The sequence below is a fragment of the Moschus berezovskii genome, chromosome 7, assembly GCF_049115385.1.
Source record: "Moschus berezovskii isolate FMDL1 chromosome 7, NW_MosBer_1.0, whole genome shotgun sequence".
NCBI lineage: Eukaryota > Metazoa > Chordata > Mammalia > Artiodactyla > Moschidae > Moschus > Moschus berezovskii.
In genome coordinates, this window is record NC_142466.1 from 91,777,897 (window position 1) to 91,795,565 (window position 17,669).

Sequence of the window (17,669 nt, forward strand, 5' to 3'; positions counted from 1 at the left end):
GTAAGTTGAAAATGGGCATGATCAATTTATGGGGCAGAGTCTGAACAATTACCTCTGGACAAGCATCAGAGAACAGTCCCTGGGATGCTGACAACATGCTCCTTGCTCCATCTGTGGAGCTGCATGGGGACATCAAGCTGTATAAATATGATCTGTGTAGTTTCTGTACTTGAATAAAACTAACTTTAATTTTAAAAGAGTACTGTATGAACATTATCAAAACTATGATAAACAGAGTTTATTGGGTTGGCCAAAAGGTTCCACCAGTTCCTTAACATCTTATGGGAAAACACAAATGAATCTTCTGGCCAACCCAACAGAATCAAACCATTGAAAAGGAAGCAGTATCTGAAATGTTACCTAAATGTACAATGCTAGAGGTGAGACGCTCAGTACCTTAGCTACCACCACTCTTGGTGATGAGAAATTACTGGAAGCAGGGTGCAAATGTGTGCAGGGATGGTGTGTACACGCACTTAAAAGTCTGTGTTTCTGTGTTTTACTGCAAGTGATTACAGTTATAAGATTAACAACTGGTGCTCAGTTGCTCAGTTGTATCTGACTCTTTGTGACCCCTGGACTGTAGCCTGCCAGGCTCCTCTGTCCATGGATCTTCCAGGCAAGAATATTGCAGTGGGTTTCCATTTCCTCCTCCAGGGGATCTTCCTGACGCATGGATCGAACCCACCGTACCTGCACTGGCAGGCGGATTCCTATCAACTGTGCCACCTGGGAAGCCCCATACAACACCCAAACCAAATGTACCCCAGACCTGAATATAACCCAGGGAGATGAATTACTCTTTCCAAATGAAACAGAAGTTATCAGAGACACAATGAGAGATCAACTTTCTGTAACTACTTCAGCAAAAACCTGATGTAAGAATGTAAGGTCCAGTCAGAAAATGGAACCAAAACAATGGACTGCAGGCTCACTCTGGGCCATATGCTTTCTATCACCCCACACAGGCACACATCCTTGTTGGTAACTAGAGAGAAACAAGTTACAACAGCTACAAAGTACAGGTTGGACCAGGGATGGGGTAGGCAGAGAGGGGCATAAAAAGGGCTAGAGATGGCAATCAATGAGGATACATCCAGGACAGATGTCCTGGAGAAAGATGCTGAGGCTCACATAGCACTCAGAAACAGAGTGGCTCCAAGGCCCATTTTCTCGGGTGCTGCTTTCCAGATTTGATGGGGGCCCAGGGAAGAGACAAAACATTTGGGAGAGGCCCAGGAGGGTAAGCAATAACATGAGGCCTGTGCACTTCACAGTCTGCACCAACATGAGTCCATTAGCTTCTCTCACAGGAGGGATCTTCTTTCCCAGGTGAGAAACTGAACTCTGGGAAAAAGCAACTCCACATGACTTCCCAGGTGGAACTGCCACAGAAGGCAGGAAAGAAGTGTAACAGGTTGGAAGGCAGAACCGGCATGGGACCCACAACTCTGCTGTTCGGTGGCCCACACCTAAGAATCACACCAGGAGCCAGAACTGTCCCTTCCCAGGTGCAGGCCCACCTGCCTGCCAGTCATTCCTGTGGTCTCAGGGCTAGAATCTGAAATGTTTCAGCTTACTGGGGCAGTGCTTATTAATTCCCAGATCTGGCTGAGACTGGTTATGCTGGTTCCGCTCCTACTTCACACGACTTATGGAGATTATCTCCCTCCTGGCAGAGCCCGGCTACCCTCAAGCATTAGGGTGAAGTGCAGACGGGGCAGAGGCTGCAGAGGAGCTGGCCTTTTAGCCAGGGGACCAGGGTGGCTATCTGCGCGTATCTATCCCAGACAAAGGGAGATGAGTTCTGTTCAAGGGTATCACCGAGGAACCTGAAAATGCAGGTCCACACGGAGCCTTGAACAGGGGACTCTGGCATCCTCTAAGGGGAGGTGTGGTGACTCAGGCACTACTGCTCCGAGAGAAAAGCAAGCAGCAACACTCACAGCTCTGATGCCTCCTCTGGCTCACAGGAGCCAGACAAAAAGGCCACCTGGGCGTAGCCCATCAACATTAAGTCTAAAACAGAACCTGCAGCAGCAGGCCAGCAGGGCTGCACTGGATGACATGAGCTGGAAGGTATGTGAGGACGACCCTCAGGCAAGGCATCCACAGGAGTGCAAACAACTGTGTCTTGTAATAAGTAAATTATGCCTCAATTTTAAAATGAGAGCTAATTATAGATAGAATCATCTGGACAGCAGCCAAATTTGTTTCTCTAGAAGCATCTGTCAGAGGTGGACCTGAACAATACCTTCTGCCACTAGAAGAGAAGCTCAGCTTCATCTCACAGTGAATCAGCCAAATTCCAACAGGTGGATAAGACCTAACTGGCCAGGAGGAGCAACTTCCAGGAAAAGAAACCATGGGTGGAGGGGACACACGCCCAAGATCCCACACAAGGACAGAACCCTCTGGAAGACTGGACAGAGTCCTGTGACATCTCTGCTCAGTCCTCATCAAGCCATATTTCAGACCGTGGCGTCACCAGCAGTCAAGGGAGCCTGGATTGAGGCAGGGCATGAACTCAGGGCAATCAGTCCCGGGGATGGAAGGGAATAGGTAGGAAAACAAAGCGCTGGGGCGACCCTGGGACTTTCCACGTTCCCTGCAGAAAGCCACCCCAGGGCTGGTGCTCTGTCATTTCAGTTCACAGATGAAGAGAGCTGGGCTGGGGGAAGGCAGGGTTCAAACCCCTTGGATACATTAGTGCAGGCCAGTGTGGTGGGGGTAAGGTGGCTTCTCACACAGGGAAAGTGGGTGTGGCAAGTGGGAATGCAAGCAGTGGTGCACACAGGGCATCCCATGCCTGGCTACTGAGTCTCTGCCTCCTCAACGGGGTACAGGCCTAGAGTCGGCAAGCCCAAGCCCGGCAAATGACTGGTGCTCAGTACATATACGTGAACTGACTGGAGAATAGGGAGGATGTGGGGACACTGCAAAGGGGTGACAAGCCCACATCAGCGTGGGTGGACAGGGACAGTAGGTCCAGTGAATGGACAGGCAGTAGAGATGCTGGGTGAGGCTTGGTGCTTGTGGAAGCTGGGAAATGGGCCTTGCAGGCATCTCCTCTCTATCTCCCCTCCCCAGCCAGCAGGAGATACACCCCCAGTGACTTGGCAGCAGGAATCGCTCTGAGAGTCACCCATCTCCCTGAGTGTGCCTGTGGCTTATGCACACTTTCCAGGACCAGCCCAGGGCAGCTGGTGGCCCACTACCTAGCCATGGGAAGCAAAGAGGCAGGCTTTCCCACCAGCACATGAACACAGCCAAGGGCATTCCTGGGCCCTGACTGTGCACCAAGGTAGAGAGATGCAATCAAATTCTGTGACCACAGAAGTGCAGAATGACAGTCCACCCACGTGACTAGGGAGAGTTCAGATCCCTAACATAAGCTGCAGTGACACGACGGGTTTCTTAAACTCCTCTTCCCACTGGGATCCTTCCAGAGTATGAAAACTTCTGATGCCATGTCCCACCCTGAAACTGTTTTGATCCTTCTGGGTGTGGCCAATGCTTTGAAATTTCTGAACGTTCCCAGGTGACCCTGGCATGCAAGAAATTCAATACACCACACCAGCTCCACATGAGCCTCCACTGGAACCAAGTCAGCGGAGAAACCAGAAACAGACCCATTCCCTACACAGGCCCTCACAGATCTGCAAAGCTGCACAAAAGGACCCCATGTGTACTCCATGAGAGACCTCAGCTCACCTCCCTTAGTCAGCTTTTCCTATCCACTCTTACCTTCCACTCCACAAAGGACCTATCCCAGACCCACTCCCACTTCCCTGGCTCACAGGTTTCCTGAACAGACAGGTGGTAGCAGGCATGACCCCAGGCCCCTAAGCATTTTGGGAGACAGCCTGGGAAGGCCTGGCTACCACCCAAAAGAAACAGAGGTGGGTGTGAATCTCACTTGATCTTCACAAAGCCATGCAAAGTATAAACTTAACACTCCCATCTCACAGGTGAGCAAACCATGGTTATGCTAAGTCAGATGATTCCCCCAAGTGGCACCACAGGGCTTCTCACTCCAAAAACCACTTTACTTCTTTGCAGCAAAGTAGTTCCCAGAGCTGGGGTGTCCTGGGAAAGGCAAGATGTGCTGGAGAAGGGGTGGCGTGAGGGTGGAGCTGGGTTCCAAATTGGCCCAACAGCCTCATCTTTGCAGGAAGGCAGGGAGGCGCCTGGGAAGGCTGCACAAATCCCCCTGCAGGAGAGAGTGAGGGCCTCCTGGAGATGGGGGCTCCACCTGAGAACTGCAGTGGAACAGATGCTACAAGCACACCTGTATACACCCTGTCCGGCAGACAATTCTCATCCATCAGATCAGCATGCCAAGGGCCACCCTTGTCCTAGATCCCTTCCAAAGCCCTAGGAGGGGCACATGTGTGACAGCTGTTCCCCACTGGCCTGCCCTTCCCACTGTGTGACTTCTGGTCTCAGTTTCTCATAAGAGCATCTGCACACTGGCTGTAGGAATCAGAAGAACTGGACTCAAGGACTGGTGCCCACACAAGGAACACCCCCACTCCCCACGTCCGTCCCACCGGCCCACATCCATCCCATCACCAACCACAAACCCCAGCTGCCCTGGGCAGTGTCCAAACACTAAGCTGCTTTTAGAAAACTGAGAATCCACTCCTGGGCAGGAGGGATTTAGCCAGAATTGGGTGTCATTTAGAGAAGATTATACCCTAATTGCCCCAATGTCAGCAGACAGGCTTCTGGCCAGCTGAGCCCTGTAGTTGGTGGCAATCCCTATAGACCCTGGTTCATCTGCCAATCCTGGGTCCAGGGACAAGCTCTTGTCTTCCACGGCAGCTGGCTGCCAGATACAAACCTCTATTGAATGGCCTGCAGCTGGGGGGAGCTGTCCAGCTGCCATCTGTCCCAAGCCTAAGAAGATACTCAGCGGGCAGCACAGCCAGGACTATACTGGGCTGGAAACACCAGGACAGTTAACTGGGGTTTCTTACCTCATCTCTAATCTCAACACATCTTCATGTTATTAGCGCCATTTAGGAAGGGACATCCAACAAGGCTCAGAGTCAGCAAGTAGCCAGAGACCCTGTAACTCAAGTCATGTTCCCACCAAGAATCCAGAGGTCTGCAGCTCTGGGGACGAGAATGGAGCCTATGGAACCGTGGGCATAGCTGTAACGATGATTCGATGCTCACATCTGCCCTGGAAGGTAGACGGGCCTGTTAGTAGCAGCAGCAAGGTAAGGTGAAAGGTCTTGGCCAAGTGTCCCCCATGTCCAGCATTCCATCACAATCACCCTTGCAGGGTAAATCTCGGATACCCTGAGGGCCAACGCCACTAAGGACTGACACACCCTGAGGAGCCGAGGCTGCTGACTGCTCATGTAAACAGGTGAGAACCTGAGGCTCAGAGTGGGCAGCTGAGACCCTGTACTGAAGCCAGGTATCCTTCCCCTCAGCCTTGCCCCACCACCCTCCACATATCGAGGTCACCCAAAGAGTGAGGCTGCAGAGATCCTTCCTGTGCTGTGACACGCACACACACACACAAACACACGTGAACACATGCACATACATGCACACACAGTTCACTTCATCGTAGCTCAGGCACGAGAGCCCACTGCCTAACACAAGTGACTCATCCTGGACACCATCCAGTAGATTACCTGGGGCCATTTCTCAGCCCAGTCACAACAGCACCAACATTGTTTCAGGTTGCAGCAGCCACTGTGCAAACCGCGGCCAAAGAAAGTGCCATGTCAGGCCCTGACCCTCCGCCTTGGGCCTTTGGCCCAGGCACGCTCCCTTCTCCAAAGCCTCACAGCCTTCTGTGGGTCCTGAAAACAGAGATGTGATCCAGACTTCAACCGACACAGGCACAAAGGGGCATCCCACAGTGGAGGTGAGACTGATGCTGAGAGGACAGGAGGGAAGAGAGCTGTGCCTGGCAGTAAGAGTCTGTGGGAGATGTAGACTTGGCAGCCTGGCATGTGGAGCACCACCCACACCAACCATAAATCTATCATGGGTCCCGAAGACCTGTGCTAAAGATGGTGAAGAGGGGGAGCGGGCGTGGGGAAAAGGGTGGAGTTTGGCCCTAGTGCCACAGGAAGGGTCAGACCTAGAGGCCTGGCAGGCTGGAAAGGGGCTTACACAGGTGCTGAGCACCCGAAATAACAGAGAAGGCATCTGAAGCCCAGAAAGGAACACGTCTGTCCCACTTCTGGAGGGACCTGGCAGCCAGCTTCTGCCTGTGGGGCAAGCAGCTAGTAAATGCCCAAGTGGGACTCAATCCCAGGTCGGAGCAGTGGCTGAGTCCACACCTCTCCCCTAACTCCTGACTCAAATGCGTAAGGCTAGTAGGTTAAGCAACTCTCCAGGTGGATTCTCAGGAGTAAAGACAACCCTAATTGAGTTGCTCAAACAAAAGTTCCCATGGACCATCTTAAAAAGACACAGAGAAGTCTCACTTCTCATCTTCTATCAAAAATCTAACCAACTGCACTAGTGATTTTTGTTTTTAACAATTTGCACTCTATTACTTTTCCTCAAGATTTAAAAAAAAAAAACGACTATCGATTGATGATGACCAGAACCAACTCTGCCAACGCAGGGCTGAAGACCCAGGCCAGCAGACACCATTCAGTTGTGCTGAGTCACACAACAAAAAACACAGGCCTTAAGGGGAAGATTCGCCACTAACACATAAAAAGGACACAAACCTAATAAAATCAGCAACATGAACAATCAAGAGTAGAGTATTGGAAAAAGGATAATTGCACAGATCAATAGAACAGAACAGAACTCCCAGGAGTAGACCCACACACATAATAGGCAACTGATCTTTGACAAAGAAGCAAAAGCAACTTCATAAAGAAACTATAGTCTCATCAACAAATGGTGTTGGAACTTGTACATCCATGTGCAAAAAAAAAAGAATCCTGGACATAGACTACATACTTCTCACAAAAACCAATCTGAAATGAACCAGAGATCTAAGATCTAAATATAAAAGGCAATATTTATCAAACCTCTAGACAGAAACATAGGAAAAGATCTACATGACCTTAGGTTTGGAGATGACAATCTTAATATGAAAGCAAAATGGCACTAAAATTAAAAACTGTTCTGTGAAAGACACTGTTAAGGGAATGAAAAGTTAAATCACTAGGTGACAAATTTGAAAAGTAGGACTGGTATCCAAAAGAGATAAAGAACTCTTAAAATCCATAATACGAAAACAAATATTTCAATTTTAAAATAAGCAAAGGATCAGAACAGACACCTCAACAAAGAAGATACACAAACAGCAAGCAAACACATGAAAACACGTTCCACGTCATATGTCAGCAGAGAAATGAAAATGAGAACCACGAAATGCCCCCATACACCTACTCTAGTAGACAAAAGCCAAAACACTGGCAATGCCGAATGCAGGTGAGGAGATAGAATAGGAACTCTCATTCATCACTGGCAAGAATACAGACTAGTGTAGCATTTGCAAGGCGATTTCTTACGAAATTAAACACACTCGTACTCTATGATCCAAAAAGTTGCATACTCTTTGGTGTTAACCTAAAAGAGTTGATAATTTATGTCCACACAAAACCTGCACATGGATGCTTTGTAACAGCTTTGTCAGCAAACACCCCCAATTGGAAGTAACCAAGATACCCAGTTTGAATGGATAAACCAACTATGGTACATCTAAACAATTCTGTGATTTTTTAAATAGAAAGAGCTATCAGGCTATGAAAACACATGGATCAATCTTAAACGCATGTCGCTAAGTGAAAGAAGCCAATGTGAAAAGCCAATGTATGATTTTAATTATATGACACCCTAGAAAAGGGAAAAAAAACTACAGAAAAAGTAACAGATCAATGGTTGCCATGGGTTCTTTTTGGGGGGTGGAGCAGTGTTGAGTAGGTAAAGTGCAGGGATTTTATAATGCAGTACAATTCTGTAAAGCAACTATGAACCGAACAGGGAAATCCAAACGCTGACCAGATAAAAGACAACATTAAGGAATCACTGCTAATCCTGTGAGGTGTAAAAATTAATCTGTGATTATGTTTTACTTAAAATAAATAAGTTATCTTCTCTGCACAACACATCCATATACTTACAGAAGAAGTGAGGCACAGAATGGAGACTGCCAAAGCCGGAGGTGCCAAAGCAGGTAGGAAAACATGCAGGCCAACGTCTCTGCTCAGGGTGTGCATGGAAACCCTTTCGGAGGGGAACTGCTTTCAAAAAGCAAACCCATAAAACTCAAACCACAACCATTATTTCACATGATACAACAGACTGGACGTACACAGCAGCTTCCAAACCCATGGAAATCTTCAATATCTTCATCCAGTTGAATTAATCCTACTTTTCTGCAACTCGGAGAGTAACCGCAAACCCTGTGTCGCCTTAAAAACAACTGTTATAGATGCTCAAAGCACTTCCTGGTTTTTAATAATACCATATGTATCTCACATACACATATAGGAAGAAAAAGCTGGCAAGCAGAAATACCCAGTAGTCCTCCATATATATTCCATAATTTCAACAGAGATATGCTCATTTCTACTTTTTGATCTTGATGAAAGTGAAAGAGGATGTATCATGTGAAACTGATGCTTTCGACTGAAAAAGCTGGCTTAAAACTCAACATTCAAAAAACTAAGACCAGGGAATCCAGTCCCATCACTTCATGGCAAATAGATGGGGAAACAATGGAAACAGTGACAGACTTTATTTCCTTGGGCTCCAAAATCGCTGCAGACAGTGACTGCAGCCATGAAATTAGAAGATCCTTGCTCCTTAGAAGAAAAGCTGTGACAAACCTAGACAGCATATTAAAAAGCAGAGACATCACTTTGCTGACAAAGGTCCATCTAGTCAAAGCTATGGTTTTTCTACTAGTCATGTACGGATGTGAGAGTTGGACCATAATGAAGACTGAGCACTGAAGAACTGATGCTTTCAAATTATGGTGCTGGAGAAGACTCTTTAAGAGAGTCGCATGGACAACAAGGAGATCAAACCAGTCAATCCTAAAGGAAATCAACCCTGAATATTCATTGAAAGGAGGAATGCTGAAGTTGAAGCTCCAATATTTTGGCCACCTAATGGGAAGAGCCAACTCACTGGAAAAGACCTTGATGCTTGGAAAAATTGAAGGCAGGAGGAGAAGGGGGAGACAGAGGATGAGATGGCTGGATGGCATCACCAACTCAACAGACATGAGTTTGAGCAAACTCCAGGAGACAGCAAAGGATAGGGAAGCCTGGCATGCTACAGTCCATGGTGTCACAAAGAGTCAGTCACAACTGAGGGACTGAACAACAGCAAAGTAAATGAGTAACTTTTTAAAACATACTAAGCTCTAGGGATTGGGGGCAGGAAGAGAAGGGAACGACAGAGAATGAGATGGCTGGATGGCATCACCGACTCGATGGACATGAGTTTGAGTGAACTCCGGGAGTTGGTGATGGACAGGGAGGCCTGGCATGCTGTGATTCATGGGGTCGCAAAGAGTCGGACACGACTGAGCGACTGAACTGTACTGAAAATCTAAAGAAGAAAGCAGTCTTCTCCTCCTTAAGGTCATCAACTACCTGACGTGGACTGTCCGTTCAGCCACGTGTCCCTGACAACCACCATGCTCCTACAGCCCCATCTGTCAGCCCACCTCCCTGAGCAGAGCAGAGCCAGAACCAAAAGGTTTGATGCCCAGGACAGCAGCTAGAAGGCCACACTGGGCACTCGTGGCTCTGGGGAATAGCTCAAGGGGCCACACTCCAAACAGCGGACAATATGGGGCCTGAGGCCCAAGAGGGTCTCATCTAGCCTCTGCCCACTAGCCACTGTCACTTCACTAAGAAACCAAACCTTTCTTTACCTTCAAGGTGTGTACCGGCCCTTTATCCAGTGCACAAACGTGGAGAAGCGAGTCTGACTGAGAAGCGGCTGCCCCAGGCTGACAAGGGTAAATTGATCTCCCACTTCACAGGAAGGGGTTGGGCTCCCTGAGCGGGGAAGGCCCAGCAGGAGTCTGTGCCTGCCTTGCCACAGCTCTCTCTGAGACAGCTGCTCAAACACAAGGAGCCTCAGCCACTACCTGCCCAAGTGCCCCAGGGACACTGGCCTGAGGGCAGAGCCATTCCTCTGGGGCCACATAGCTCCTGAGGGCCCAGGCAGGGTCCAGTTGCCCCCTTGGAGCCAGAGTGTGGAAACCACAGCCCTTGACAGCACATGTAGCACCTCCTCGCCTGCCCAGGCAGTGCCACTCTCAGGCCCGGCCTCCCTCCTGCACCAGTTACGGAAAAGAAGCTCCTTCTAAGTGTGTCCATCCACCTGTCCAAAGCCACACACCCAAAACATTGAGGTACACAGCTGCTTACCCGCCATGGCCTGAAGGAAAACAGAATGACAGGTGACATGGGAGTCTCGGGAGTTTTTAAAAGCAGAAGAGCCCTCAAGATTGCTTCACAATGCCACACCAGATACAAGCTCTACAGGCAGGAAAGTGGGGAGTGCCCAGCAATGTAGACACTGTGGGCCATGTGGTCACTGCCTTTGGATGCTGGAAGCTGCCTCTCCCAACAATCAGATCCCTGGGAGCAGGGCCACCTCAGCACCTCCAGGACTTCCTGGAACTCAACTTCTATCCCAAGTCAGGCTTTTTCATGCTAACAGCAGACTACCACACAGCTGGCCCTGAGAGGCCCTTAGGACTCCCAGAGCCTCCCAATCCCCAGTGGCTCTCTGCTCCAAGTTCGAGGGTAGTATCAGATAAGTGGGATCCTCACAGGGTTTGGCCCAAATCAGGACTTTTCCTGTCCCAAGACAAACACTTGAGGAGGCTGAACCTTGCACAGAGGATTCCCATTACCTTCCCTCCTCCTCAAGTGTCCACTCTCTTGGGGACAGGCTGCCTGGGCTCACAGTCTTGAGTCAAAGTCAACTTCTTGGTGCCTTGGTTTCCACAGCAGTACAACAGACATAATAGGGTAGTGACCCCAAAAGTCAGAATGAGGACTGCAGGAGTTGGTGGGGCACAGGGAGGCTAGAGTCACTCATCAACAGGGTGAAGCCTGGGCAGCAGCCCTCACATCACCCTCCTCTGGAGCCAGCTCATGGCTGGAACTTCTAGACTTGGACAGGAACCTAGTGCCCAAGGACCACTTCCAACTTGGTCTGAGCTACTGGACCTTCCTCAGACACTCACACCCGTTCCTATCTTGGTTTCCCCATCCTCTGAGAGAGAAAATTATGAAACAAGAGAGATGGGAAGGAGGAAGCAAAGAGGACAGAGCAGCTGCTCTCACCAGCTCGGCCACAGTTCTTCATGCGGCTGCTGAGCCTACAGGATGAGAAGGACACCCAGGTGGGCTCACCTGGGAGCTGGGCTCAGACAAGTCCAGAGGAGGCTTAGAAAAGCATCCAGGCCTTCAAGGGCAGGCAGGACTTCCAAGATCCAAGACTGGGAAGAGGCAGGGACATTGAGGGCCATGAAGGCAATCGGGAAGCAGGGGAGCAGTGCAGGCTGAGCCAGGCCAGAGGCTCAGGCTGTCCTCTAGGAGATGCAGTGGGGCCTCTCCAGACCACACAAGAAGTAGAGATAAAGTGATGACAGGGAGGGTATCGAGGCTTGGGTGAGGTAGAGGGAAGGAAGCAGCTGAAGACACCAGTCAGCACACACTTACTGTGTGTGCTTACTGAGTAAGCACTTACTGTGTGCCAGGCACCAGTCCCAGCCTATGACAAGTTGCAGCTCACCAATTTCCACCCCTGAGTTCCCTGGGATGTTAGTACACTGCACGGCCAAGATCCTGAGGCAGCACAGAAGCCGGCAAGGACGTCCAGACCTTGTCTTCCCACTCTCTCTGGAGGCCGAACGAGGGTGGGGCTGAGACTGCACTAGGACCCCCCCTACCGGCCCTCACATTCCAGAGAGCTACCCACTCCTGGGGCCCACCTGAGCCCCGAAGGCAGCAACTGTCAACCCAGCGCCCCTGCCCTCCTCAGCCTGCAGCTGAGGACACAGAGCGAGATGTTCCATGGCCACTAAGGACAGGAAACACCACATGCGTGACCAAAATGTATCCGATTCTCTTCCCACCATGGTGGGGAAGGGACACAGCATAACTTGGGACAGACAGGGCCCTTACGAAGCCAGGCTCAATCACTAGCAAAATGGGCCATTGGTACCCTTCCTCCCTAATACCATGGTGTCAGCAGGACGTAAACATACAAACACTTCAGTTCAGTCGCTCAGTCGTGTCCGACTCTTTGCGACCCCATGAATCACAGCACGCCAGGCCTCCCTGTCCATCACCAACTCCCGGAGTTCACTCAAACTCATGTCCATCGAGTCGGTGGTGTCATCCAGCCATCTCATTCTCTATCGTCCCCTTCTCCTCCAGCCTCCAATCCCTCACAGCATCGGAGTCTTTTCCAGTGAGTCAACTCGTCGCATGAGGCTGCAGGCCCAGCACCACTGCCCTGCACAGGACACTCTTCAGGTCTGGTCGCAAACCCAGTCACCTGGGATAGGCCAGTCAGCTTTCCTCCCTCAAGACAATATTATCTACAAATGCTAAACAGGAATACAGGTACCTCTGAGGCATAATTTGTTAGTAACTGAACCCACTTTAGTTAAAGAAATAAACATTTAAAAAGAATGAAGATGGATCATCTCTCTAAAGGAGGAAAAAATAAAATTAAAAAAGATCCAATAGATATTGTCTCCTTAAATCTTGATTTTTTTCAAATTATTTTTATTTATTTAGCTGCACTGGGTCTCTCTGAGGCAGTATTTGGGATCTAGTTCCCTGATCAGGGATTGAACCTACGCCCCCTGCATTGAGAGGAGTCTTAGCCACTGCACCACCAGGAAGTCCCTAAGTCTTTATTTTTTAAAATAAGAGTTAATACTTTGAAGTATAACAAAACAAAGATTTAGAGAGGCTAACAAGAGCCTAGGCTGACATGACTTTGAGTAAACTGATGTGAGATTTCTGGCAATATCTACTGAGGCTCTGATGCACCTTCCTCTAGCTTCTGCTGAGACTTCCGTCTGAATAGACTCTGAGGGGAGGGGTTGGGGAAGGCCAGGCTCCCCTCTGAGCTGTAGAGAAGGTGAACCTAAGATGCTCCCACTTCATTTTCTCAAGGCCCCTAAGCCAACATTCCCCTACCCCACACACTAAGATGAAGCTTTTGAAAGAAGGATCACTTATCACCCCTCTAGTAGATTTAGTGCCAGATAAGGCTGGCTTGGAGGAGGTACACATAAAAGACCTTGAGTTGAAGGAGCTACACAACCATCCTCCTCGGGCATCCTATCTGTCTTCCACAGGTACTAACAGGTCATTTGTTCCACCAAGCACAGATTTAAGTACCTTCATGCATTAACTCCCTTCACTATCAGAAGGGGACCTGACTGGTCTCCCGAGTGAGGCATAGAGGCTCAAAACACTCCAGGGACCTGCCTGAGGCCACCAGGAGCAGGCAGCTGGGAGGTGGGCAGCTGGAGAAGCAGTAAATGTGGTGGATCCTGAGACCAAAGGCCAAGAGCCCACCTGGACGAGGGAAGAATCAAGTAGGAAAGGAGAAGACTATCTCAGACACTGACAGGCTAAATATCTGACACCTTTTATAGCCTTTTTAAATATATCTCAGATGAACCCTTTCTGGGTGAGATGGTGCTGTGGGAGAAGGTTCATGCTCATAGCCCCATCACCAGTAAATGGCAAGACCAGGGTCCAAACCTGAGTGTCCACCCAGAAAACAACTTCTCCCTCTCCACCCCTGCAACAAGGCTGGGGAGTCAAGAAGGACTGAGGAAAAGGTGTTTAAAATCATCTAAGAGAACTACTTCAGGGAAGGACTGCCCAGTTTTACCAACTGCAAGATTTCTTGGTAGCCGAGTGGTCCAACCTATTCATCCCAGAGTAAAAAATATCACAGGAGACATAAGGCTTCACCTGTGACAAAAATCCAGACGTGTCCCTCAACTTTGGGAAAGGGCCTGGATGGGCAACTAGGACAGGAAATGGACAAAACACTGTATTCCAGAGACGTAACCAGCGGGGTGGTCAGAGAGCCGAGCATAGGGAAGACCTGTGGGATACCCCTGCCAGCTGTGATGCAAGGCAAGTCCCCAACTTGAACCTTCCCTGGTGTCCGGGCGCTCACATAAGACGCTGAAACCGCTGAAGGCAGCTGCGCCCAGAGACGGGAGACGATGTACATAGAAATGATGGGAACACACGCCTGGTGTTTCCCAGCCGGCCACCTGCATCCATCCCACGTCCCCATCCCCCCTACCCGGAAAGTCAAACACTGCAGAGAACACTACCCCCACCGTACCCGAGACCTGCCATCAAAAGCAGTAAGGCTGACCACCAGGCTCCACCGCAGCCCTTGACGCGGAGGCCAGGGTTTCCAGAACCCAAATCGCCCACCGCACCTAAGGCCCGTCATCCACCGCTGGGCCGCCTCCGGGACGGCCAAGCACACTGACCCTGGGTGCCCCGGTGCTGGTCTGGTCGGCCCGGAGTCAGCAGTCGGCTGGTGGTCGACCTAACTCGTGCTAAGGGGTCAGTTTGGCCCGGGTGGGAGGCTGCCTCGGGGGTCGCCTTCTCGGCTCGGGTCAAGGGCCGATTCTGGGGTCGGCGCGGAGGTCATTTCGGTGGGATGAGGGAGCCGGGTCCGGAGTCGGAAACGGCCGGGGGCGCGGAGGGCGTGGCGCCAGCCGCCCTGGCTCCTTACCTCCTTGAGCTGCTCCATCTCGCCGCGGATGGCCTCGTAGTCCACCTCGAGCTCTTCGAACTGCAGTTTCAGTTGGTGCTTCTCCTCGAGGACTGCCAGCCCGTACTCGGCCGCCTGGATCTTCTCACGCGTGGTCTCGGCCAGCTCGTGCGACAGCCGCTTCACCTCCGCGCGCAGCCACTCCGGCTGCGCCTCCATCACGATCCGCGCGTACTCTTCTTCCTCGGACGGCGCGGACATGGTGGCCACGGCCCGAGTCGCACCACTCGCTCCGTCGGAGGCTCAGACCAGAGTCCTGTCCGTCGCCGCCCCGCCCGACGGCAACCCGGGCCGCCGCCACCGCTGCCGCCGCCGTCGCCGCCGCGCAGCCGCAGTGAGCTCTCGGTCGCGCGGAGCACTGTGGGGGCCATAGTCCCGCCTGCGGCAACTACAAGGCCGGTCGTGCCCCGCGCCCGTCTTCCCCCGCCCGTGATTGGCCCGGGCCCCGTTCCGGGCGGCCCCTTCCAATTCCGTAGCCGCCGCCGCCGCCGCGCGGGGCATTGTGGGGGTCGTAGTCCAGTCGCCGCGCCGACTAAAAGGCCCGTATTTACCCACGCCCTCCCGTTCCCGCCCGTAATTGGCCGGCGCGTCCGCCGGTGCGGAGCCGGAAACGTGTTTTCCGGTGCCAGCCCCCCGGCCTGGGAGGCGGGGGTCGCTGGTTAGGTGGGTCGCTAGGGAGGGTACGCACTGCGCTGGGGAGGGGATGGGTGGAGTGGGACACTGGTATGAACCACCAGAGGTGGAGCGCCCGGAGCGTCGGGGGAGCCGCGGGCCGGTTGGCGGTGAGGACTGTAACCCGCTAGGTGCCTTCCATCCAGCTAAATACGAAATGCCGCGTGCGTGTTTCCTAAGAATTAGGCATCTCCATTCGCTCTACAGTGATCCAGTTCAGGACCGTCGACACGGACGCGGCCTCGAATCCGGCATAGCGTCCCTGCGCTTGTAGCATGGTTCCAGCCCAGGACCTGGTCCTGGGTCACTCAAACGGCAGACAGCTGTCTTTGCTTTGTCTTCATGACCTTGACCTTTCTGAGGCATGCAAGCCAGAGATGTACACACGGATGCATCCCCCAGGGTTACAGTAGGTTTGGCTGGAATATCACGAGATGGTGCTAAATTTTCAAAGAATTCTATCAGGAAGCTCGTAAACCCATCGCCCAGATGCTGCTGGGCACTCATTTGTAATCACTATCCTATGAGAAGACAATTTACACTTTACAGATACTCCATCACTCCTCAAGCTTTTTTAATACTTTGTTGCGGTAGTTTTGATTTATGTTTCAGGTGTACAAAATAGTGATTAACAATTTTTAAAAATTATACTCCATTTATAGTTATACAATATTGACTATATTCCTTGTGCGCTACAATATATTGTAGCTTTATTTTATACATAGTGGTTTGTATCTCTTGTCCCTTACCCCCATCCTGCCCCTCCCCATTTCCTTCTCCCCACTAGTAACGACGTTTGTTCTCTTTATCTGTGAGTGTTTACTTTGTTGTTGTTATATTCACTAGTTTGTTTTATTTTTTAGTTTCCACATAAAAGTTATAACATACAGTATTTGTCTTTCTTTGTGTCATTTCACTTAGCATAATATCTTATAGGTCTTCCATGTTGTTGCAGGTGGCAAAATTTAATTTTTTTTTATGACAGTACTATTTCATACCACATAGTTTTTATCCATTTATCTGTTGTTAGACATTTAGGCTGTTTCCATATCTCGGCTACTGTAAATAATGCTGCTATGAACATTGGGTGGAGAAGGAAATGGCAACCCCACTACAGTACTCTTGCCTAGAGAATTCCGTGCACAGAGGACCCTGGTGGGCTGCTGTTCATGGGGTCGCACAGAGTCGGATAGGACTGAAGCGACTTAAAACGCATGCATGCATTGTAGGAGGAAATGGCAACCCACTCCAGTATTCTTGCCTGGAGAATCCTAGGGGCAGAGGAGCCTTGTGGGATGCCGTCTGTGGGGTCGCACAGAGTCAGACACGACTGAAGCAACTTAGCAACAGCAGCAGCAGCACCATGAACATTGGGGCGAATTGTATCTTTTTGAATTGGTGTTTTTACTTTCTTCGGATATAAAACCAGGAGTGGAATTAATGGATCATGTACTAGTTCTTTTTATTTTTTGGTTTTTTGAAGAACCTCCATACTGTTTTCCCACAGTGGCTGCACCAATTTACATTCCCACCAACAGTTTACAAGAGTTCCCTTCAGTCGTGTCCGACTCTGTGTGACACCGTAGACGGAAGCCCACCAGGCTCCCCCATCCCTGGGATTCTCCAGGCAAGAACACTGGAGTGGGTTGCCATTTCCTTCTCCAATGTGTGAAAGTGAAGTTGCTCAGTCGTGTCCGACCCTTAGCGACCCCATGGACTGCAGCCTACCAGGCTCCTCCATCCATGGGATTTTCTAGGCAAGAGTACTGGAGTGGCTTGCCATTGCCTTCTCCGTTTCTCTGTATACTCACCAACATTTGTTGTTTGTAGTCTTGATGATAGAGACTCTTTGCAACCCTGTGGACTGTAGCCTGCCAGGCTTCTCTGTCCATGGGATTCTCCAGGCAAGAATACTGGAGTGGGTTGCCTCCAGGGGATCTTCCTAACCCAGGGATCTAAACCTACATTTCTTATGTCTCCTATATTGGCAGGTGGGTTCTTTACCACCAGTGCCACCTGGGAAGCCCATTCTTACAGGGGTGAGATGATAGCTTATTATGGTTTTGATTTGCATTTCTCTAATAACAGTGTTGAGCATCTTTTCATGTGCCTATTAGCCATCCACATGTCTTTCTTGGAAAAATGTCTGTTCAGGTTTCCAGCCCATTTTTTAATCATATTTTTTTTTATATTGACTT

The 17,669-nt window shown here is 50.4% G+C and overlaps 1 protein-coding gene across 2 annotated transcripts in view; it reads right to left on the reverse strand.

Annotated features, from left to right (window-relative positions):
* Positions 1-15,148, reverse strand: part of BICD2 (BICD cargo adaptor 2) — a 58,085-nt gene extending 42,937 nt beyond the window's left edge. For both annotated transcript variants that reach the window (XM_055427472.2, XM_055427471.2), the window contains exon 1: positions 14,761-15,148. In XM_055427472.2, coding sequence (XP_055283447.2) covers positions 14,761-15,000 — 240 coding nt within the window. In that variant the 5' untranslated portion in view covers positions 15,001-15,148. The remainder of the gene's footprint in view (positions 1-14,760) is intronic.
* Between the last annotated feature and the right edge of the window lie 2,521 nt (positions 15,149-17,669).